This window comes from Lygodium microphyllum, chromosome 21, assembly GCF_053477565.2.
Source record: "Lygodium microphyllum isolate KBCC chromosome 21, Lygodium_microphyllum_v1.1.10, whole genome shotgun sequence".
Classification (NCBI taxonomy): Eukaryota; Viridiplantae; Streptophyta; class Polypodiopsida; order Schizaeales; family Lygodiaceae; genus Lygodium; species Lygodium microphyllum.
In genome coordinates, this window is record NC_141155.1 from 86,502,067 (window position 1) to 86,524,390 (window position 22,324).

The 22,324-nt window shown below is 41.2% G+C and overlaps 1 protein-coding gene across 2 annotated transcripts in view; it reads left to right on the forward strand.

Annotated features, from left to right (window-relative positions):
• Nucleotides 1–6,072: 6,072 nt before the first annotated feature.
• Nucleotides 6,073–22,324, forward strand: part of LOC148018243 (thioredoxin-like protein CITRX, chloroplastic) — a 29,131-nt gene continuing 12,879 nt past the window's right edge. For both annotated transcript variants that reach the window (XM_087662259.1, XM_087662260.1), the window contains exons 1-2: nt 6,073–6,388; nt 6,575–6,697. In XM_087662259.1, coding sequence (XP_087518385.1) covers nt 6,140–6,388; nt 6,575–6,697 — 372 coding nt within the window. In that variant the 5' untranslated portion in view covers nt 6,073–6,139. The remainder of the gene's footprint in view (nt 6,389–6,574; nt 6,698–22,324) is intronic.

Genomic DNA, 22,324 nt, shown 5'->3' on the forward strand with positions numbered 1-22,324 from the left:
AAATATCTTGATCAATGCATTTAAGCTTTATACTCTTGGTTTTCAAAGCCCTAACCTACTTCTTTTTAACCAGTACTAGCCATGTTTGTGTCTTTCAATAGGTGAAATTTGTGCCATAAACCTTTTCAAGATTAAAAATAGCATTGTAATTTGAAAAAATAGCCATAATGATAGTATAGTAATGTAAAATCCAAGAGAATGGGTTGCTATAAATGACCACAAATCAATCCCCAAAACTCAACCAAAACAAGGGTAAAATAGAAGGGAATACCAAAGTATGGAGCTATCCACCAACTACAAGCAATAGATTGCCAAAGTACAATATTTTTATTCGAAAACGATTATGAAAACTATAATTACAACAATGTTGAAATAAAGACAATAATATACATCAATCCAACTAAAAGCAAGCTCCCACTGCCAAGGATGCAACTAGTAGTAACTAGGCATAGACCACCGGTACCAAAGACTCTCACAAACTCAAAGTGTCTATAAACTATACATCCCATAAGCATATACATCACTGGCTAAATACTAACAAAGGTAAGTGTCAGTTTTCAAAGCATATAGAATCAAATTAGCCCACAAGCAGAGGTATCTACATCCAATAGCGTACAAGAGAGCGTATACATGAACCAAGAGTCCCATTGTCTCAAAGAACCAAGCTCAATTGCATAAAGAATCTAAAGCTCTAATGCCAATAGTAAGTAGCTCCCATTGAAGAAAATCCCAACGCCAAATAATCAATACAAGCTTAAGACATCAAGTATATGACCATTCGAAATCTAAGATACATCCGGGAACATGAAAACCACGTGAGTCTTCAAGCCCATAATGTCAATAACCAAAGCAACTGAAGCATAAACCCAAAGCTTCAAAGCATCTAATGTAACTCAAATCCAAGAGGTAAAGCCATCCATAATCATATTCGGGTCCAAGTATCAATGCATATAAGTTGGCATACTTGAATAGCATCAAGTCTCAATAGGTATAAAGTTACTATTAGAAGGTTGCTACCCAAACTATTATTACAGTAATGAAATTCTACAAAATTGAGCCAATCAAGCTCTAACCAATCCAAGCAGCATCCCAAAGAATAATTATAACTTCCATGTATCAAAATAGCATCACTGAGATAATAATAAAGTGTGTAGCTATTGTTGCGCTCTTTGTTTCTAGCTATGGGATGCCTAAATACAATACTATATGCAAAAGTTATGGCCAAAATATAAAAGTACTATCAAGTTGCCATAGATGTCCACATAACTTCTGAAGCATGCTTTGTATCCACTCAAAATGGATAGAATGGCTACTTAGCTTAATAAGCACTCAACAAGGCTTAGCTAAGGCCTGGGAAGCTCCTGGACAAAGTCGAGAGCAAGTTGGAACAAGCTAAGAGAAGGAAAGACTCAATGCATACCTCGAGAGGGAGAAACAATGATTGCCATGAGACCTTGAGCTAAAGCTTTGAATTTGGGCTGAAGCAAAGGATGAAGAAACTCCTCAAATGCTCACTCTAAAACTATTGAAAGGTAGAGTTTGAGCGGAAGGGGAGTGGAAGCACATAAGTGAAAGTAAGAGCAATGGCAGATGGAACAAGAGAGCTAGAGAGAGAGAGAGAGAGAGAGAGAGAGAGAGAGAGAGAGAGAGAGAGAGAGAGAGAGAGAGAGAGAGAGAGAGAGAGAGAGAGAGAGAATGTGGGAACTCCAATAGTCACAACGCATAACCAATTCAAAGTTCATTGAAAGAATAAAGAATAAAGTGACAGTAATGGGTGCTTGCCACATGCAGTGTATAGGTGTATGATCACGGTGTGTGAAGTAAATACAAGGTGGTGTAGGCATAGGCCTTGTTATCCCCAACAATACTCATAGAGTTTAGGCACACCCAATTTATCTTTTCCCATTGAGTTCTAAGTTTTTAGTGTGTTGAGATAAATGGTCTACGCTTATGGAAAGCTCAAGTAGCCAAAATAACCCACTAATATTAGTTGTGAGTTAGTGGGGTTTCTAACAATATGACAATGTTTTAGCATAGCCATTAGACTATAGACACAAGCAAGTCCATAAATTTGGGTGTGATGATGGAACTAGTTACATATGAAATTTTATTTAGATAATGGCTTGGTGAATATGAGAGGTATGCAAGCACAAGGAGTTTAGCATTGTCATGCAAATTGAATTAGGTGAAGTAAATGGAGTTCCTATAAAGAAGAGGACGAGGAGAGAGAAGGGAAGAGAGAGAATATTGTAAAAGGGAGAGAGAAGAGGAAGAAAATGAGAAAGAAAGACATAAAGAGAGAGAAAGAAGGAAGAGAAGCCATGGAAGCTACAAGGAAGGTGAGGAGACTTAGTTTGATTCAAATTTTGGATGCCTTAACTGAGTCCCTTTGCACCTTTTATACCCTGTCAATGTGATTGAGTATTTCCCATGGTTCCTATGCTATCCCACTCTTTACATTCCATCCCAATCCTAAAGGGTTTTGCCCTTGAAAACAAAAAGAGGACTTATTACTATGACTAAGTAGTGGGGCTGCAAAGTACTACTCTATTCAGCATTACAATGAGAGAAAAAATGGATGGGAAAGCTCATATCTAGATTGAATTGGGGCATATAGTCATATACATGAGAATGTACATTAATGGGGCATTGGTAAGTTGTAAGCTTGGCCACCAATTATTAACAAACGGGCTTCTAAAGTCTCTGAACATCATGCTATCCACCACATGTCTACCATAGTAAATTTGCCATAACTTTTTATGGGATTCTTTGAATGGGGTGTGCCACATGTCAAAATGAAGCTCTTGACAAATATTTTTAGCGTAGGTATGATGCACTTTGCTATAATTAATGCAAGGTCTAAAATGGTATAAAACATATGTTATCTACAAGTAGTTTGTGGTCAAAATGGGGCCATGCCTAGCTAGTCTTTAACCAATTGAGCATCTTTTAAGTGGGAAAACTCCTCCAAAATGGTGGTTGGCCACCAAGAGGCCGCTGGCCCAGTATGGCTTGTAGAATGCATGGGCCGTTTTATTCCTAATTCCATCCTTGAGAGTAGAATAATAGGATTTTGGCACCTTCAAAATAACTTACTCTCTCTCTTGGAACTCCATGTGCCTTCTCTTTTCATGTTTATAAAGTTGCACGTGTTTTTCTAAGATTTACCTTACATTGCTTAAGCAGGCCATCCATACACTCCAAGTCCTCCTTAGTCTAAGGGTTTATCTTATCTTTTAAGAGGACCCTAGGGAGGGGGACCTTACACCCATACAATGCCTCAAAAGGGAAAACCACAATGCTAGAGTGAGTATGGAGTTATTTTATGCAAACTTTGCCAAATGAAGTCACGAATCCCAAGTATGCTGTACATCATGAAAAAAGTGACTTGGATAGGTCTCAAGCCATTTGCTAACGCTCTTTGTTTGGCCATCAGTTTTTTGAGGTGGTACACAATGGATGGAGCTAGTTTGGTGCCCATAGAGCTAAAAATTGCTTGCCAAAAGTTACTCGTAAACTTGGTATCCCTATCATGCAAATATGACATAGGTAATCCATGCAAATTGAATACATGCTCCATAAACTGAGTGGCTACTTGACATGTTGTATACTGAATCTTTGTGGGAATGAAGTGGGTTGCTTTGGTGAGTCTATCTTCCACCACATATATGCTATTCATCCTTTCTTAGTTGTGGGTAGGCCTATGATAAAGTCCATAGTAATATGCATCCATTTTCCCTTAAGGATAGATAAGGGCTACAATAAACCTATTGGTTTAAGAGTGTTACTCTTGTTCTTTTTGTTATCATGGAATTCAACAAGAGATAGAGTATTTGACATCCCTCCATGGGCCCTTCTAGTAAAAAATCATGGCTATTTCATTATATGACTTGAAAACTCCTAGGTGACAAGCAGTGGGGCAAGAATACATCTCTTCCATGATCTTTGTCTGAAAGGAGAAGCGTGGGGGGGATGACAATCTTGCCATGGGACCATATGAGGCAATTCTTAAGCTGATACTGGGAGTTTTCTTCCATTATTGTGTTGTAACTTTTGAAATATGTGATTGAATTCTTCATTCAACAAGTAGGCTTCTTGAAGCTTTCCAACCCAATAATTGATTGAAACTGCAATCAACAATGACATCCCAAAAAATGCCCATTTCTTTGATCAAGGGTGCTATGATGGTTGCACAATGCTTGATAAATCTTTGATAGAATGATAAGAGACCAAGAAAACTATACAAGGAAGTGATATTTGAGGATGTAGGCCAATCCTTTACGGGGTCAGCTTGTATTCCATTTTCACTCACAATGTGACCCAAGTACTCCATCGATGTCTACATGAACACACACTTACTCTCCTTAGCAAACATTCTATGCTCTCTTAATATGTCAATCAAACACCCTTTTGACATGTGACAAGTGCTCTTCCAATGGATTGTTGTAAATAAGAATATCATGAAAGATCATGAACACAAACTTGAAAAGAACACAATGTAAGATTTTATTCATAATGCTTTGGTAAGTGGATGGGGCTTTCATTACGCTATGTGGCATCACAAGGAAATGGTAAAGCCCATGATTAGTTGTAAATGTTGTCTTTATCTAATCACCCTCTCTCATGTAAATTTGATGATAGCCGGATCTTAGATCTATCCTGGTAATGCACTTTGCCCCTTTTAGTTCATCAAGCAAGTCATCAATCTTAGGAATGGGGTATTGGTTCTTGATTGTGATTTTATTGAGGTCTATGTAGTCAATAAACCCCATCTCAAGCAACTCCTTGACTTCCTTCGGAACTTCTTTGCGCTCACATTTTGAGAGCCGAAAGGGTGGCTTATTCACTGGCTTAGAATGGAGTTCCAAATCAATGGGTGATCCACACTAACATTGAGTTGGGCTATGTATATCTTGAATCTAGTCCTTGGAAATTTTGGTTAGTTATACACCACCAATCTATTGACCACCCAAGTCAAAAATCTTAAAAATTGGCTAGTGTTTGTTTATACATCAAAATGCCTGAACACGAACAAAAAGTCATTTATGGCTTAGTGGATAGACTAATCTTAGTTCAAATCTAATTTGATGTTGTATCTTTTTATGCCTTAAGCACATATTTGCCTTAGATCCGTTACACATATAGTAGACATTTGCAAAACGAGATGTCCGCTAAATGTGCGGTGAAGCAGAGAGGGCTGCAGAAATGTAGTTCACCCCACAATCTTGTCCGAGGGAGAGAGGTTGGCCAAAGTGTAAAAATTAGCGCCCATCCATAGATTTTGGGATTTGAACCAATGTTGAAATGCAAAAGTTAGTAGCGGCCTTGCTAGTTGTTCTTCAACGATTTGATGTCATACATTGTCCTTCATAATAAACATACTGATTGCTTGTTGTGTGTAAAGGAGTTGACTCCTAGCTGCTATTTAGATGCCCACATGTCTAGCCTCTTTGTAAGGCACCTTAAGCATAGATGATGGATGCTATGTGGGGGATGTTGCTTGCCTAGATTTGCAGGAAGCTTGTGAAATGCGATGCTGATAAAGATTTTCCAGATGTCATTACACCCCTAATTTTTGGGGGCTTTCTTAGGGTGTGTAACCCCTCTTAGACTTTGGAGCGAAGCAATCATCTAAATCCATGTGTCAGGCTGCTTAGCAAGCAATTTTCTAAATCCAAAATTGCCCATATATATAAAATAATTAGGCACGATTCACACCCATCCGGACGACTTTGGTGTATAGGAGCATGGGCTGAGGTGTTGAATTCACAGGTAATGAAAAACTTGGCCGCGGGAGCAAAATTTTGACTGGCAAGGGCAAGCTTCCCAAAATGCAAAACCATCTGAACTTTGAAGCATCGTTGCCAGGGTTGGCACCAATGGGTTGTTTGACACGTGCATACACCACTACCATCAAGCCAATCACCTTCCACTTGAAATAAATTGAAAATAAAAATAGTTAAATTTTGTCCGGCTCGTGTGAAAGCAGCCGAACGGCTTTTCGAAAACGGCACCTAGTCCGTCCGGACTAACGTGTATCGGCCCCCGGGCCTTAATTGCCGGTTCTCCAGGCTCAAATAATCTTTGTCGCTTGGGGGGCGGGGAGGGGGAGGAGGAGCCGCGGGCGTTGGAAATTGGAATGGCGGCAGCAGCATTATCGTCATCGTCACAAGCTGGTGTCGGTAATGCGAGGGACGCCATTCCCTGCGCCTCTATTGGAGCCTCTTTTCTACGACGAGCACCGCCGCACACCAGGAACGCCGCCTTGCCCTCGCTTGCCCCGCCGTGGAAGCGCTTGCATCAGCCAGTAAAGGCACCGTCTCTTCAGCCTCACCAGCGTCGTCATGGCAGTATCCCCTTCGTCCCCCGGGCACAAAGCACTCTCGTGGTGAGCTTTTGGCGTTCGAGAGTCGCTCTTCATGATTCAGGGGGTGTTGTAGCGGGAATCCTTTGAAATCCCTTGCAGATTCAGCAATCTTATATGCCAGCATAGAATTTCTTCTTCCCTTATCTCCTCAATCCTTGCTGTTTTTTAGGTTGAGTTATCCAAAACTTCATTCTCCATTGCATGCAGAGAAAGGTCACAGCAAAGGAGTTAGACAACATATTGGACGGCACCAGAAACTGTCCTGTAGTTGTAGATTTTTATGCTCAGTGGTGTGGCCCCTGCAAGCTGCTTTCGGAGGAGCTTGAACAGGTATTTGGTTTTTGATTTATTTTGTATGGTGCGGCGCCTGAAAGGTTGACAAAAAACCCTCTCTCGTCTCCCACCCCCGCGCCCCCTCTTCTCTTCTCGGTGAAAAAGTGTTGTTAATACGCACAAAGTTTGGAAAGAATCTGGGAGTGTTACTATACAGCTTCAGCTGAACATAAAAACGAATTGTTTCAGGATATGGTTTATCTAGCGGTTCTCACCAATTCAGCCACTTTACTTGATAATTGTTTCAGGGAGTGGTCTTACTCTTTCCATGGTCAGGCTTACATAGCTACTTTTGCAAATAACTATCAATCTCATCAGTAGGTTTAAACAACGATGTCTTACATACTCTCCAAAATGTCAGGCGTCTACTACCTTTGACGGATGCTTAAGATGCGTAAGAAGGACATTTATGGTAAAAAGGTTAGGACTAGAGATGTTAATTGCTGCAAGGGATGTGGACAGGTAGTGGAGTGCAAGTGTTCAAGGGGAGTAAGCTCGAGGGCTTTGCATCCACATCCTTGACCTTAAGCCCAAGTCTTTCACAGAAGACATTTCAATTCATAATCAGAATTTAGATAACTTTGACCTCAACAAAATAAAGGCAAGATAACGTCCAAATGGTAAGGAGAATGCTGCCAATTGTCCTAGATCAGCTGGCTTGAGAAGCTTAGGAGACATTGGAGATGGAGATATAGCTGACATGACATTTGGACATGTCGCCTTTCAAAAGGGAAGCTTGACAATCACTTTGTGAAGGTAAGAGAGCTCTTTTGTGATATAGATTTGGGCCTTCACTCTTTTCTTTTTAGGGGGAGGAGGAGGGAGATCGAGTGAGAGATTAACGTTTGCAAAAGGCCTATGTGGCCTATGAGATAAAACCAAAGTATATTTATGTCTAGTGTCATCTCATCATGAAAGTGAAAGAAAACAACATCGGAGCATAAGGCTAATATTTAAAGATCTCTTAGTCTAGAAATGATGTGTGCAAAATATCTAGATCAGTTGCCCCTCTTTGGATCTTGAAGTCGAATACATGATCCTGACTATGATGTGGCCCAAGGCCTCTCCATTGATGTGTTGAGGAGCGAGTCTCTTGTGCCTCACAAGATGGCTTTGATCCGCCTGTGGTATGGGCTCCTCACTCTTCAACTAGGTGGTTAAGGTTGTGAAGAAATGCTCTAAACATAGAAAACACAAAACTAGTCGTACGACAAAGCACAAATTGATAGAACATAGTTAGGGTTAGGGTAATTGAAAGATGATGAATAAAAAGAATACTGAAGTGAATGCTTACATAAAATAGAGTGCTCATGTAGCAAACACACTATGCAATGAATGAAAATTGAACCTTAAACTCTTGTCTCAAGGACCAAGGTAAAGGTAGCAAAGGTAATGAGTTGGAGAGTGTGTTGTACCTCGAACGGATTCCGAAATGTAGCAAGGTAGCCTTTGAGGGTTGAGACTTTAACACTAGCAAATGTAGCTTTGGAAGTTGGATTTGATGTAGATGGGTAGTTAGGAGAGAGAGAGACTTAAAACGTAGGTACTTGAGGAGAGAGAAAAACTATGCGATAGTAGAAAGTTGAAAATGCAAATGCGAATGTGGTCCTCCTAGCCAAACAATAGCAAAAACAGCAAGGTGACGGTGTCTGGATGGTTGCCAACAGCAGGAAGTGGTCCAAAAGGAGTTGCCAATTGTAGAGAGGGGTCGCCAAGGAGCAAACACAACAATTGTGTGGTTGGATTAGCAAGGCGATGGTTGGAAGGTGAGAAAACAACAAGTTGAAGGTTGAAAGCTATTAGTAGTCATGTTTGTCATGCCTTGTTATCTTTTGCTTGTGAGCCTCAGTTTGAGTGAGACGGGGACATTAGGATCTTTAACATGTTTGTTAGGTGTTTTGATGGAGGAGACAACTCTATTGAAGCATGACTTTCTGTGCATTTTTTTCGGCTGTTGGCATCTTGTGTATGTTTCTAGGTTAGTTTTTGCATTTCCTAGTCTGCCTCCACTTGTCACGGACATTGTCCTTGCTAGTTGGGATTTTCTGGTGGTCATCTGGTATTTATTGTGCTAAAACCAGTATTAAATGTTGGTCACCCAAGCTTTTGGCATCTATAGGGTGTAGTCGGCCAAATTTGGGGATCCTTGGCTATATATAGCCTACCCCTTCCACACTTAGTATTCATCCTCTTTAGTTTTTTGTCCTCCTTGGTAGCTGCACACTCGAACACTCCGTCTTTGTGCTTGGTGCTGTCATTATCAGCTTGATTTGGTGCACTCACTAATGGTGTGGGCTGCGTGCAAGGATTGATTAGTCTCCTTCCAATTTCTTGTTTGTATCAACATTCTTCCTTGTTCAGTGCAGATTTTATTTTTCTTTTCTTGTAGTTTCTCTCTGCTCCTTTGTCTCTGTGTTTTTATTCCTTTTCGTTGTGCACACTCACATGTTTGAGAGAGACATAGAGTATGCGATTCTTGCAGAGGAGGCCATCCACATTTGTGTTTGTTGAAAATGTATGCTACTGGTGTAATTGCAATAGCATCTGGTGATCAAGTGTCAACATCTAAAGATGGGCGACATCATTAGGGGACTGGGTGATTGCTTATAAGCATCAAGGGACTATTTTCCATCAGCATTTTGATTAAAAAGCAGCCTTTTGGGTGGTGGTGACAACTCCCCGATCAAGGCGACAATCTTCTACAATCAAGCGCAACCCTTCTGCAGCAGATGACATCATCCTGGGTTAGCGTTTTGTGCTTCTACATCATTTTGTGTGCAGTGGATAATCTACTTCTCTCGAGCGAACCTTCTATAGTGAGATCTTGGTATCTTATAGCTGATTCCTTTTGTTCTGGGGTTGTCTATAGCCAAACTCAAGTTTTCTTTTGTGGGTGATTGCAGATATTGAAAGATGTCTTTTCTTTTTTCAAGCTTTGATGACTTAGATGGAGATCTTCGTTCTCGACTCTCTTCTTAGCGGAGGCGTGATTATCATCGTGATTCTCGTCGGAGGAAGGACTCTTCTATTCATACCCATTCCCCTTCTATCCATCTTTCATAGAAGGCTTTGTTCGAAGTAAAGATGAATCCTTTGGTACCCTCTATTTAGGTACCCGTACTTCCTTAGCTACCCAAAGAGAACTAGTTAGATGGCTCCAACTATTTCCTATGGTCTTGTAAGGTGGAGCGCGTTTTGGACTCCTTTGATCTTTGGGAGCTTGTTTTTGATCCTATTCCCCATCCTAAGGAGGATCTTGCTAATGGGATATTTATGGATGGCACAACCTTATGGGATCTGCTCAATTCTAGGGCTCGACCCTTCCTCTTTATGAGTTTGTAGGATTTTATCCTTGTTCATGTTTGTAGGTTGAAGACCGCAACGGAAATGTGGAGTAAGCTTGCATCTTTCTATCAACAGAAGATGTTTGCCCATAAGATTTACCTTGAGAAGATGTTGTGGATGCTCAGTATTGGTGACTTCTCTTCCATGAAGGAGTACATTACTAAGATGGAGGACATGAGGGATGAGCTTGCCTCTCTTAGTCGGATGATATCTTTTGAAGACATGGCTACGATCCTTTTGACTCAGTTGCCATCTCCTCGATTCGATGTCTTCTACACTAGCCTTATCACATTGAGGACCGAGGAGACACTTCTGTGGGAGGAGTTATTACCGCTTGTCTTGGAGCATGACGAGTGGCTCAAAGAGGTCAATGCTAGTGGATTTGACTTCACTAAAGCCTTTGTTCTAGGTTTGGGAGGAGGGAAGAAGAAGAAGAAGTCAAAGGCAAAGAAGTAGGACAGTTTTTTAGGCTTTGACTTTGATTTCGAGAAGTTGAAGTGCCCACACTATGGGAAGGGGACATATCTTGAGGAGAAACGTTGGAAGAAGTATCCTCACCTTTGTCCGGGAGCGGAGGGTGGATCTACATTGGAGCTGTCTACCACTTGTACCCCCATTATTACCCACGAGTTTGTGTTTCTTCATATCCATGTTTTGGAGGAGGAGCCTTCTTTCGTGGGTTGCGGTGTCTTTTGAGCAAACTTGGTTAATGGATAGTGGTGCTTCGAGTTATATTACTCCTCCAGGTGATTTGTCATAGGATCTCTGTCCATTCGAGGGTTTAGTCATTGTTGGTGACAACTTATTGGTGGTTATTAGTGGTGTTGGCATATTGCCGTTGTTTACAGACAAACCATCGAGCTTCCGATCTTTACCAAGCATACAGTTGTGATTGAGGATTATTCTACGGGAGCTATCTTATCGACACGTTGGTAGGAGAGCGGGCTTTATAGGCTTCATTCCCCTTCTCTTATGCGGGGTTCTCCAAGGTAGTTGTCTATTGCTACACGCGTTCTTGCTTGTGCACCATTTATTCCATAGGTTCCTTCCCATCCTCCACCCTCTTTTTTGATGGTTCCCTCGAACTTGTGAGAGTGTGCAACGGAAGAAGGAACTTGAGCACAGAGGAAGAGAGAGAGACACGTTGGAAGGAGAGCGGGCTTTATAGGCTTCATTCCCCTTCTCTTATGCGGGGTTCTCCAAGGTAGTTGTCTATTGCTACACATGTTCTTGCTTGTGCACCATTTATTCCATAGGTTCCTTCTCATCCTCTACCCTCTTTTTTGGTGGTTCCCTTGAACTTGTGAGAGTGTGCAACGGAAGAAGGAACTTGAACACAGAGGAAGAGAGAGAGACAATTTGCAAAAGAAGAAAAGAAACTTGCATTGAACAAGGAACAAGTGTTGAATATAGAAGGATTGATTAGTCCTTGCACATAGCCCGTAGTGTTAGTGAGGGCACCGGATTAGATTGATTATGATGATAGCACCGAAGACGGAGGAAGATGACGGAGTCAGAGTGTGCACCTACCAAGGAAGAAGGGAAGATGATAGTCTAAGTGACTGCCAAGTGGGAAATGACTATAAATAGCCTAAAATCCCAAAATCTGGTTGACCTGAAATTTAGAGCCAAAAATATGGTTGATCAGTATTTAATGTTGGTAAAAATGCTAGAAATGCTTAAAAAAATCCCAGAAAGGGTGGACAATGTTCAGCAGGTGAGGCCGGTTTGAAGAATGCAAAATTGCTCTGGAAAATGCACATAAAATCTGTACTGGAGGAGAAAATGCACTAAAATGCAATAAACTGAGTGCTCTAAAATGAGCTACCTTCTCCATCAAAACAAGTGATAGATAGGTCAGAGCTCCTAAAGTCCTTGTCTGACTCAGATTGAGGTTCACAGGCAGGAGATGACAAGGCATCACAAACATGATTGCTAATAGTAACCCCCATCCCTTTTAGAGGGGGACGTTCTCGGTGATCTAGCTATGGATTTCCTGGCCCCTAGTGTTTCAAAGGGGGTTTACTAGGATGGTGAGTGAGGAGCTTCTTCATCGGCAATCTTCATCGTCGGACTTCATCGACATTGACATTCCTCTTGCCACCCTAGGATTCTTTTTTTCCTTGGCCTTCTGCCACATCCAGGATCTAAGAGGGGGTGTTAGCAATCATGTTTGTCGTGCCTTGTCATCTCTTGCCTGTGAGCCTCAGTGTCAGACGAGGACATTAGGAGCTCTAACATGTTTGTCAGGTGTTTTGATGGAGGAGACACCTCTATTAAAGCATGTCTTTTTATGGATTTTCTTTAGTTGTTGGCATCCTGTGTACATTTCTAAATCAATTTTTACATTTCCCAATCTATCTCCACTTGCTAGATATTGTTCTTGCTAGTTGGGATTTTTTGGTGGCCATTCGGTACTTTTTTGGCATTTATTGAGCCTCGACCAACATAAATGTTGGTTGACAAGTTCTTTGGCACCTATAGGGTGTAGTCAGCCAAATTTGGGGATCCTTGGCTATATATAGACTACCTCTCCCATGCTTGGTATTCATCCTCTCTAGTCTTTTGTCCTTCTTGGCAAGTGCATACTCAGATACTCCGTCTCCTTCGTGCTTGGTGCTACCATCGTCATCAGCTTGATTTGGTGCACTCATTGGACACTGTGGGCTGCATGTAGGGACTGATCAGTCTCCTTTCGCTTTTCTGTTTCTATTAGCATTCTTTCTTGTTCATGGCAAGTTTCATTCTTCTTTTCTTGTAGTAAGGGTTTTCATTAATTAAGCATTTTTGGGGTTGCTTAAGTGGATAATTCAGCATGTAATGCTTATTTTAGCTCAACACCTTGTCTTAGGCCCAAAAACTGAGTGAGAAAGGAGGGGCAATCCAAATTTGAGTGTTTTAGTTTGTATTGGTTTTTATCCCAAGGTGTTCCACCCCAAAGCAGCTAGGGCATCGAACAAAGGGTGTACGGTGGTTGCCGAGTGGCCTACCAAGATAATAGAGGGGATGGTTATCTTACCAAGGGAGTCCAAGTAGTTACCCTAGAGAGGCTAGGGCATCGGAGACAAAGGGTGCACGTTTGCTGCTCAGTGACCTACCAAGTCTTGCAAAAGGGGATGGAACAATACTTTTTTTTTGGGGTTGATAATGATTACTTAAAAAAAAAAGTTTTAAAAAAGGTGGTGGTTGATTAAGTAACGGACAAGAGACTGGTAGCTAGACCCAAAGGCTTTCACAAAATAAATAGGAGGAATAGGTTAGTTGAGAGTGTACCAAATATGGGGGGGTATGTGGAAAGACAAAAAAGATGTGTGGAAAGCAAACTAGCAAGGCTAAGCATGCAAGGGAGATTACCTTGGAGATTGCCATGTGCAAGGCTGCGAATATGGTGGATCCAAAGGCGACTACTCAAAAAGATTGAAAAGGGATAAATGCGCATAGATGCATGATTACAGAACAAAATGCCAATGCACTGGGGTTATGCAAGAGGCAATGTAAGTGTGATCATGCTTATGCAAAATGCTATGCAATGGTGCCACTTGATGGGGGAAGGAGTAGTACCCGAAGAAGATGAGTGAGATACACGTCCATTGGAAAACTTGTCCATTGGAAAACTTGTGAAATGAATAGTCTCCAAGGTGGCCTCCAAAGAGGCAATGACAAATCTTGGGAAAGAAGCGCCACCAAAAGATGCAACCATGAGGAGTGCGGAACAACCCGAGTCTTCGCTTCGAGCTAGGGGGTAGATCTTATAGAAACAAATGTCAACTTGCAAAAGGAAGCAAAAACAACTACATAAGATCATAAGTACAAGTGGGTAGTATGCACTAATGTGAAAAGACTCCCACTACCAAAAGGTAGACACACTAAGAATGTAAGAAAGTAAAAGGAGAAATGTGTAACCGAAAAGTGAAGAAAACTAGAGCATGCCCTATGAAACCAGCCTTCCTTCTTGGAATGGGTGGTGATAACCTGATTTAAGAGTTAATTACAGCAATAAATAAATGCACATAAAATGAAATACACTCTTTACAATAACATTCTTGGACAGTAGACTCCTTGTTGGCCCCAAAACTGGTGCTTCTTGTGGTATTTCTTGAGCTTTATTCATTTGGAAGGAGTACAACTTGAGATTCTTCAATCTCCTCCTACCAACCAATTGCTCTTGCTGTCATAAATGACCAGCAAGCCTTTTGGGTCATTTGCCCCTTGATTCACCCAGGACTTCTTCTCCAATTTGACCCTTGGCTGGCCAAGCCCCAAATCAATTCGGGATGGGCTGGCTCTTGAAATCCCTTGATAATCTTCAATTATCAGCTGCTGATTTCAGTCCCTTGAGCCTTCAATCTCTAGCGCGAATCCCAAGGTGGCTGCTAAACCCTAATTTCTGCTGTAAATTAGGGTTTACTGCAGAAATTACAGATCAGCCCACCAAAAATGGCTGAGATCTCCTCCGAATGGCTAAGAATTGCTGAGAATGGTTGAGCATAGGCTGAAGGAGATGAGAGAATGCTGTAGAGAGAGAAAATTCTGAGATTTGTCGCGAAGAACTGATCAAAATCAGCTGCTGCCCTGCTGTACTAGCCCCAAACGGATGCACCAACAACAATAGGAGGATCAGAGACTGTGATCTTCAAGAGAAAGTGCATTAGCAGCAATTGCCAGCTTCCCAAGGTCAAGAATATGCAATCTCCATCACCAAAATGGTCTCCAATGGCTAGGAAATGGCCCCAAAAGTTGGCAACAATAGTCCAACACCTCTTTCCAACAGCTCCAAAATGAAAAAACGAGATTTCCCTCTCCCTTCAGCCCTATTTAGCCTTTCCCCCACTTGCATGGGAAAGTTTTGCGAAGTGGCAGCTTTCTTAATCCATTCAATTAATTTTCAGAATTAATTAATTCTGAAAATTAATTCAGCTCTTAATCCATGCCTAGAAAATTGACCTTGCCCATCCAAAAATTCATTGGCTAGGCCATTTGCAACTCAAAGTGGTCCCACACATTAATTGACCCTTGGACAAGCATTAATCCATTAATTAATGCCTACTCCCTAGTGTCACCACTGACACTTAATGGCCAATTAATGGTCCTAGGGGCAAACTGACACCAAAATTCACCTAGAATCTAACAAGTGTAACTTGTTATAACTTTTGCCTTTGACACCCATCTTTTTCACAGGGTCCTTCGGCCTTCAACTGTGAAAAAGTAGCTTGCACCTCACATGTGCATATTTTAATTGCACATTTGATTAATCCTTTAATCAAATGTCAATTAAGCATAAGCAAAACATCAAAATTTCACATCCTTGTGACTCCCTACAAGGATCAAGTGATGTGTAGATGGGAAGTGGAAAGGGATCACAATCAGTATCACAAAGATATGAAATAGAAGAAGACTCCATAGGCCAAAGGGTCTCTAGAGAAAGTGGGCTCAAGTGCGTCTAGCTCGGTACTCGAAGGAGAGGGCAACTCTAAGCGAGAAGGGAACTCATCAAGTTTATCCTCAAGAGAGATAACACATGCTCGAGGGTAATTGAAGTCCACAACAATAGGATGGGTAGACATTCTGACAACTTCTCGAGTGGAGAGAGTAGAAGAACTAGATGTCATGTGAGCAATGGGTGTCCTCATTGGATGTGCTCTCATTGGATGTGCTCGAGATGTGAGTCTCGGGTGGATTGCCCTTAAACTTTAAATGATACTCATCGTCAAAGTGATTAGTCTTTTGACAATGTTGACAATATTGATTTTTGTTTGGTACATTCTGTCGCTTGGGGTTGAGTTTTGACTGTGGGAAGTTCGTTGTGACTCACTAGCTTGGGTTTGATTTGGATTTTGATTGGAAGTTTGAGTTTGCTTGCCCTTCCCTTGGTGCTCCTTTTGAGAAGATGCAACAAAGGTCCCCTTTGTGGAGGATGTTCCATGAAATTGATCAAACAACCAAGTGTAATGTAGTAGTTGACTCTCAAATTCATAGAACGTGGGCATCTGGGGGTTGTGAGATAACTTGGTGCATAAAATGGAAATATTTTCTCGGCATCTTATTAAGGAACAATGTAACGTGATTTTCAAGGGACTTAGGGCCCCCTATGGATTACAACTCAGCGAGGAGATGTTGATACTCAGTCAACTTGACTTTTAAGTTGTCCTTATTAGTGATTGTGAAGTTTTGCAGCTCATGGTCAAAGTTAATGCTATGAATGTGATCTTGCGTGGCATAGCGATCAATGAGATGGGCCAAATGCTCAATGGCAAGGTCAAAATGTTGGAGCTAAGAATGGAATTTAGGAAGGAGACCTTGCATCAATTGGACTATGGCTATGGCATTGCGGCTTTTCCAAGAGTGTCAAACCTCATATGGAAACCATCGGGGGTGAGGCCGGGGTTCTTATTCGAGAACAAGTTTCCACAAACCTTAGGAATCCGAAATATGCCTCATCAAATTGGACAAAGGGATAAAATTCATCCTGTTAAAATGAGTCTTGTTTGAAAAAGTATGCTTGGTTGATGAGGATGAATGGGATGTTGGTATAGGATATGGAGGTGGATAAGGTGGATTTGGTGGTAGTGGATAAGCGAGCGATGGATTAGGTGGGTAGGCAGAAACAGACTGAGTGTCCAAGGAGTGTTGATTGATGCGGAGGCACTGGAACATGAATGTTTCTATATGGTGCCGATGGTGACGGTGGAGGCATTGGGACATGTGAGCCCTGTCCAAATGCCGGTTGGGGAATAGAAGAATAACTAGTAATGCCATGGAGGCAAATTGCGGTACCAATTGGGGCACATTCGGGTATGTTTGGGATGCACTCCCAAAGGGATAGCTTGAAAGTGTGTGTAGGGGAGACCGAGCCTCTATCATGGGTATGCCGCCCGGATGGGTGTAAGGAGGTGTCCTAAGAGGCTTTGGCCAAGTGTGCGGAACTCCGCAAGGTAGTGTGGTTTAAAGAAAGGTGCAGCGGAATATGAGGGTGGGATGGGTGGGAGTCCAAAAGGATTTGTGATTGGTGTGGAAGTGGAAAAGTATGTGGGTTCTTTTGTCCATTAAATGCAAGAAATTGAAAAGATGATTGTGATGTGGATGTGGATGCACCTACTCTAGTTTGACCATGAGAAACAAAATCATTTGAAGGAAAAGGAAGTGAAGTGATACTCGCAACTTTTTGCTTCAATTTCTTACCTTCTTTCAAGTTTAAAAAGAAAAATCTGTCTTCTTCATTGCTCATAAACCAAAAATCATTATGGATAATCCCTTTGTCAAGAGGATCTGCTGACCCTTGAGAAAAAGAGAAATCAGCTTGAACAGAATTTGAAACATCTGATCATATTTGACACTAGAGTAAAGATGCACGATGGAAGTGGTGTATAGTCCATGCTAGTTTCCGCTTGTGGATGGCTAGTTTGTGGTGGAGATTCCGTCTTTCCTACATGGTCATTAGTTCTATGCATTGAATCTAAAGGAGAAAACTCAATCTTACCTTCAATCTGTTGTTGAGCCTTGTGCACAAGGATGAGATCGTACTCTGTAGCTGAAATCTCGTATGGCTGGTGGACTCCATGGTAATTTGAAGTCTCTCCAGCCATGCTAGATCTATCAGTGGCAAGGTTGGAGGCCCACTCTTGATTCTTTCTAGACATGTTTGGCTATGGAGATTGAAGCGGTGTGGAAGTGTTCGAAGTCATTTGACCCTTTTGTTGTTCTTGCTTTTGTGGATGAGCTTTTTGATCAAAGTCCTAGGTATCTCAAAAAGAACTTGGCTTTGATACCATGTGAAGAAATGCTCTAAACATAGAAAACACAAAACCAATCATACCACAAAGCACAAACTGATAGAACATAGTTAGGGTTAGGATAAATGAGAGAATTTATATAGAGAATAGTGAAGTGAATGTCTACTGAAAATAGTGTGCTCGTGTAGCAAACACACTATGCAATGAATGAATACTGAATCTTGAACTCGTGTCTCAAGGACCAAGGTAGAGGTAATGAGTTGGAGAGTGTGTCATACGCCAAATGGAGCCTGAAACATAGCAAGGCAGCCTCCGAGGGTTGAATACCAGTAAACACAGCTTTGGAAGTTGGATCTGATACAGATGAGTAGTTAGGAGAGAGAGATACTAAAAACGTAGGTAATTGAGGAGAGAGAAAAATTGGGTGATAGCAAAAAGTTGAAAACACAAATGCTAATGTGGTCCTTTGAAACCAGCCTTCCTCCTCGGATAGGGTGGTAAATCCTTGATTACAACTTAATTACAGTAGCAAACAATAAATGCAAATCTGAAAATAAAAGTTTACCTATTGATCTTGGACAATGCACACCCGATTGGTCCCAAAATTAGCGCCCCTTTTGGTATTTCTTTAGCTTTATTGAAGAAAAAGTTGATTTACAATGGGATTCTCCCAATCCCTCTCAGTATTTCAACTCCCCTTGTTGTCCAAAGTGACCAGTAAGTCTTCAATCTATTTTGCCCTTTGATTCGGGCACTCAATTGGCCTTCACCCACTTCATAGACGATGGAAATGCCCCAAATTCAATGGTTGGCTAGTCCTCCACTTGAATTCAGCTGAAATTCACCTTCAGCCTTGTTGAATCCAAGTTTTGGAGCTTCCAATATTTGGCACGCTTCGTAAGGCTGTAGCTAAACCCTAATTTCTGTTGTAAATTAGGGTTTACATCAAAGAAATTTGCAATTTCTCAGCCTCCAAGGGTCAAATGCTGAGATCTTCGGAGCAAGACTGTGAAATGATTGGGAGATGAGAGGGAAAGCTGTAGAGAGAGAAAATTAAAAGTTTTGTTGTGAAGAATGATTGAAAATCAATCAAATGCAGTTGCTGCCTTGCCACAACAGCTTGTAGATGCAAAGAACTGAGGAAAATTAGTCATTTATAGTTGCTACTGTGTCTCAACAGCCTGTAGATGGTGTCTTCTGCTGTTGATTGGTCTTCTGCTGCCCTTGGCAGCCTCAGAAGCTCCCCTTTCTCTCCCTTGCAAGCTGAATTTATAGAAATGCTTCTCTCTAGGCTCTAAAGATGTTTTTCAGTCTTGCATAGGCATTTTTGACAAGTGGAAGCCTTTCCGAATGGTTTTTTCAGCATTTTTTATAATTAAATATTACTTTTTTAAATATTACAAATTAATCAAATAATTATTTCGATACCTTGAAAAATAATTTGATTGGCCAATAATTAAATTGGCTAGGCAACTTCCATTTTCGAGTGTCTTTGCACCATCTTTGACCATTGGATTGGTGTTAGGTACCATTAAACGCCACTTCTCTAGTGTCACTGAGTGACACTTATGGCCAAATGGATGACCTAGGCTAACAACTGGCACTAGATACCACCAAGTACCTGTGCGGCATAACTTATAGTAACTTTTGCCTTTGACATCCTGTGATTTCTTCGGGTCCCGGGCTCGTAAATTTACTTGAATCCCAGTTGCACCTCACATGTGCAACACTTACTTAATCATGTGATTAAAATTAATCCACATGTTAAGTGAGGTTTCAAAAATACATATCCTCATGACATTCTCCCAATCAGACGATAGCAAAAATAGCAGGGTGGCAATGTTTGGATGATTGCAAGCAGAGCAAGAAGTGGTTAAGAAGCAGCCACCAACTATGGAGAGGGGTTGCTAGGCAACAAACGCAACAACTGTGTGGCTGGATCAGTAAGGCAATGGCTGGAATGTGAGAGAACATCAAAGTGGAGGCTGGAAACAAGCGTCAGATTGATATAGACAGCAATGGGCAGCTTCAGATGAGATGTCCTTCGCGAACGAGGTGTGGGCAGCGAAGTTAAAGGGCTTGAAACCTGCGAAAACGAGATTGGACTGAATGGAGGGTAGCATGCCTAGTTATAGAAAGTTTCGGGATCTCATACTAGGCACTATTTTAAAACTCTCTCAAACGGCGCACCAATTTAGGGTTTTCATTAATTAAGCATTTTTGAGGTTGTTAAGTGGCTAATTCATTATGTAATGCTTATGTTAGCTCAACAAAGGTCATCGTGCTCGGCAAAGTGCAATGGCCTTGTTTAGTGTGACTCCGTGGTGTGGGGTAGGTGTAGTTTGGTGGGATGACTCCAGTATGCTCAACTAGTAGTGCTTGTAGAATTTGGTTTATAGAAGAAATCCATCATTGCTCTTTGCTTGGGTCCTTGTGCGCAAGCTGGTCTTGCGTCTCATAGTAGTGATGTGTGATGCGGTCCAAGAGGAAAAGCTCCAGACATCTTTGGTCCTTATAGTTCATGACATGGAGGAGAGTTCCAAAGCCCTCATGGAATGATACCTTCCTCTTAGGTCATTGTACATTGTATATTTGCATATGTAGTGTTTCGTAGTCTTGAGCTCTCAATCATAGAGTCGACGTATCGTGTCCTCTACCGAAATATCTATCCATCGGCGCGTCTCCATCCTTAGTCGATGGGAGGATATACATGTGTCCAATAACGGCGCGTATATTGTAGGGGAGGTGCGTATACATATAGTGTGGTTGGACAATAAGTCCATCCTCTTAGAGATGTAGAAAGTGGTTGTTGAACTAAAAAATGTATTATAAATTGATTAGCTCTTTAAAACAGTCAAGTCCTAAAGCATATGAATTACCCAAAGTTCTATTAAAGGATATGTAGTCCTAGAGAGTTCCGTGTTCCATAAGCCAAAACCCTAATTTGGGAGGATCCACTCATTTGTAAATTTACAGGCTGCCACCATTCAGCCCATTCTTGTTTGTAGGTTTCTACCTTCAACATCTTTCCCTGTGGTTGTCCAACCTTTGTAGATTGGTGTTGCCTTAGATCTGTAGTGATTCATTCACGTCAAAAATATTTTTATTCTCTGAGTATGTTTGTGAGTCCATTTTTGTTTGTAGGTTTCTACCTTCAACATCTCTCCCTGTGGTTGTCCAACCTTTGTAGATTGGTGTTGCCTTAGATCCATAGTGATTCATTCACATCAAAAATATTTTTCTTTTTGAGTGCGTTTGTGCTTTTGTGTCTTGCATTTTGCATTTATTGCAAAACTGTTTGACTTTATTGTGTTTTAGTTGTGTCCGTACATTTCGTGTTCTTTGTGCAAACCCTAGCTTATCTTTACATGGTTTTAGGGTTGGTGCTCTTTTAAAGAGTATCCTCTGGCTATCATGGAGAGCTTGATTTTGTGCAAGATACATGAACGATATGTATTTGATTCACAATAGCTTAAATGACTCTATCTTCGGATCTTGTGATGCTTTCTCCAACTACTCCTTTGATGGAGGCCTTGAGGTATGGTCTTGATTTGGAGAACAACACTCGATCTACTTATTTTTCTTTTAGGGATCATTCACAATGGCCTAGCTCTTATTTGCCTCATACTCCTTCACAAGTTACGTTTAGCTAGAGCACTTTGGTGACGAGATCGATCACCTATTAGTTGAGAAAAGTTTATCTACTTGGAACACAATTGAAAGCTTGAAGTCTTCACAATCAAGCCTAGAGGCATATGTTGAGCTAAAAATGTATTACAAATTGACTAGCTCTTTAAAAAAGTCCCAAAACATGGAAATTACCAAACATTTCATTAAATAGTGCATGAACCTAGAGAGTTGTTGTGTCCCATAAGCAAAACCTGAATTTACGAGGTTCCTTCTGCATCTATAAATAGATAGGCTGCCCACCATTCAGTCCATCTTGTTTTTGCAGATTTTCAGCCATCAACCTTCCAACAGTGGCTGTCCAGTCCACATGATTGCTGCCACATCATAATCAACCTGTCCACTGTTGCGCTGCGGTTGCTTTTGCTGCTGGCGATTGCAATAAATGCCCCATATAGCTTGTGTTTGCAGTTCTAGCTGGCTGCTCCGCCATCATTCAGCCCATCTTGTTTTTGCAGATTTTCAGCCATCAGCCTTCCTAGCATGAAGTAATTCATTTTACGACTTCTTTAGGCCTTAGACAAGCCTTAATTCAAAATATCCAATCTCACACTTTTAAAGATGAACTAGTTCTTATCGTCTATTCACGCTAAGCTGCTTATGAATTGAATATTTTAGAAACTCTATTCACATTGAAGGCAAGCTTCAACTGGTTATTTCCCAAACTGGTTCATTGCTCTATGTTCACATTGCAATCTTGTTGAACTAGTTGTTTCAAGGCTAAAAGACCGGTTATTATATCATTTTCAGGTGTCAATTTGAAGAAAAAAATTGGTCAGAAAAATTTCATGAAAATTATTGTGGATTGGTCTTATCTAGGATTTCATTCTTGGCACAAAAAATTGCAAAAAAAAGTGTGGAA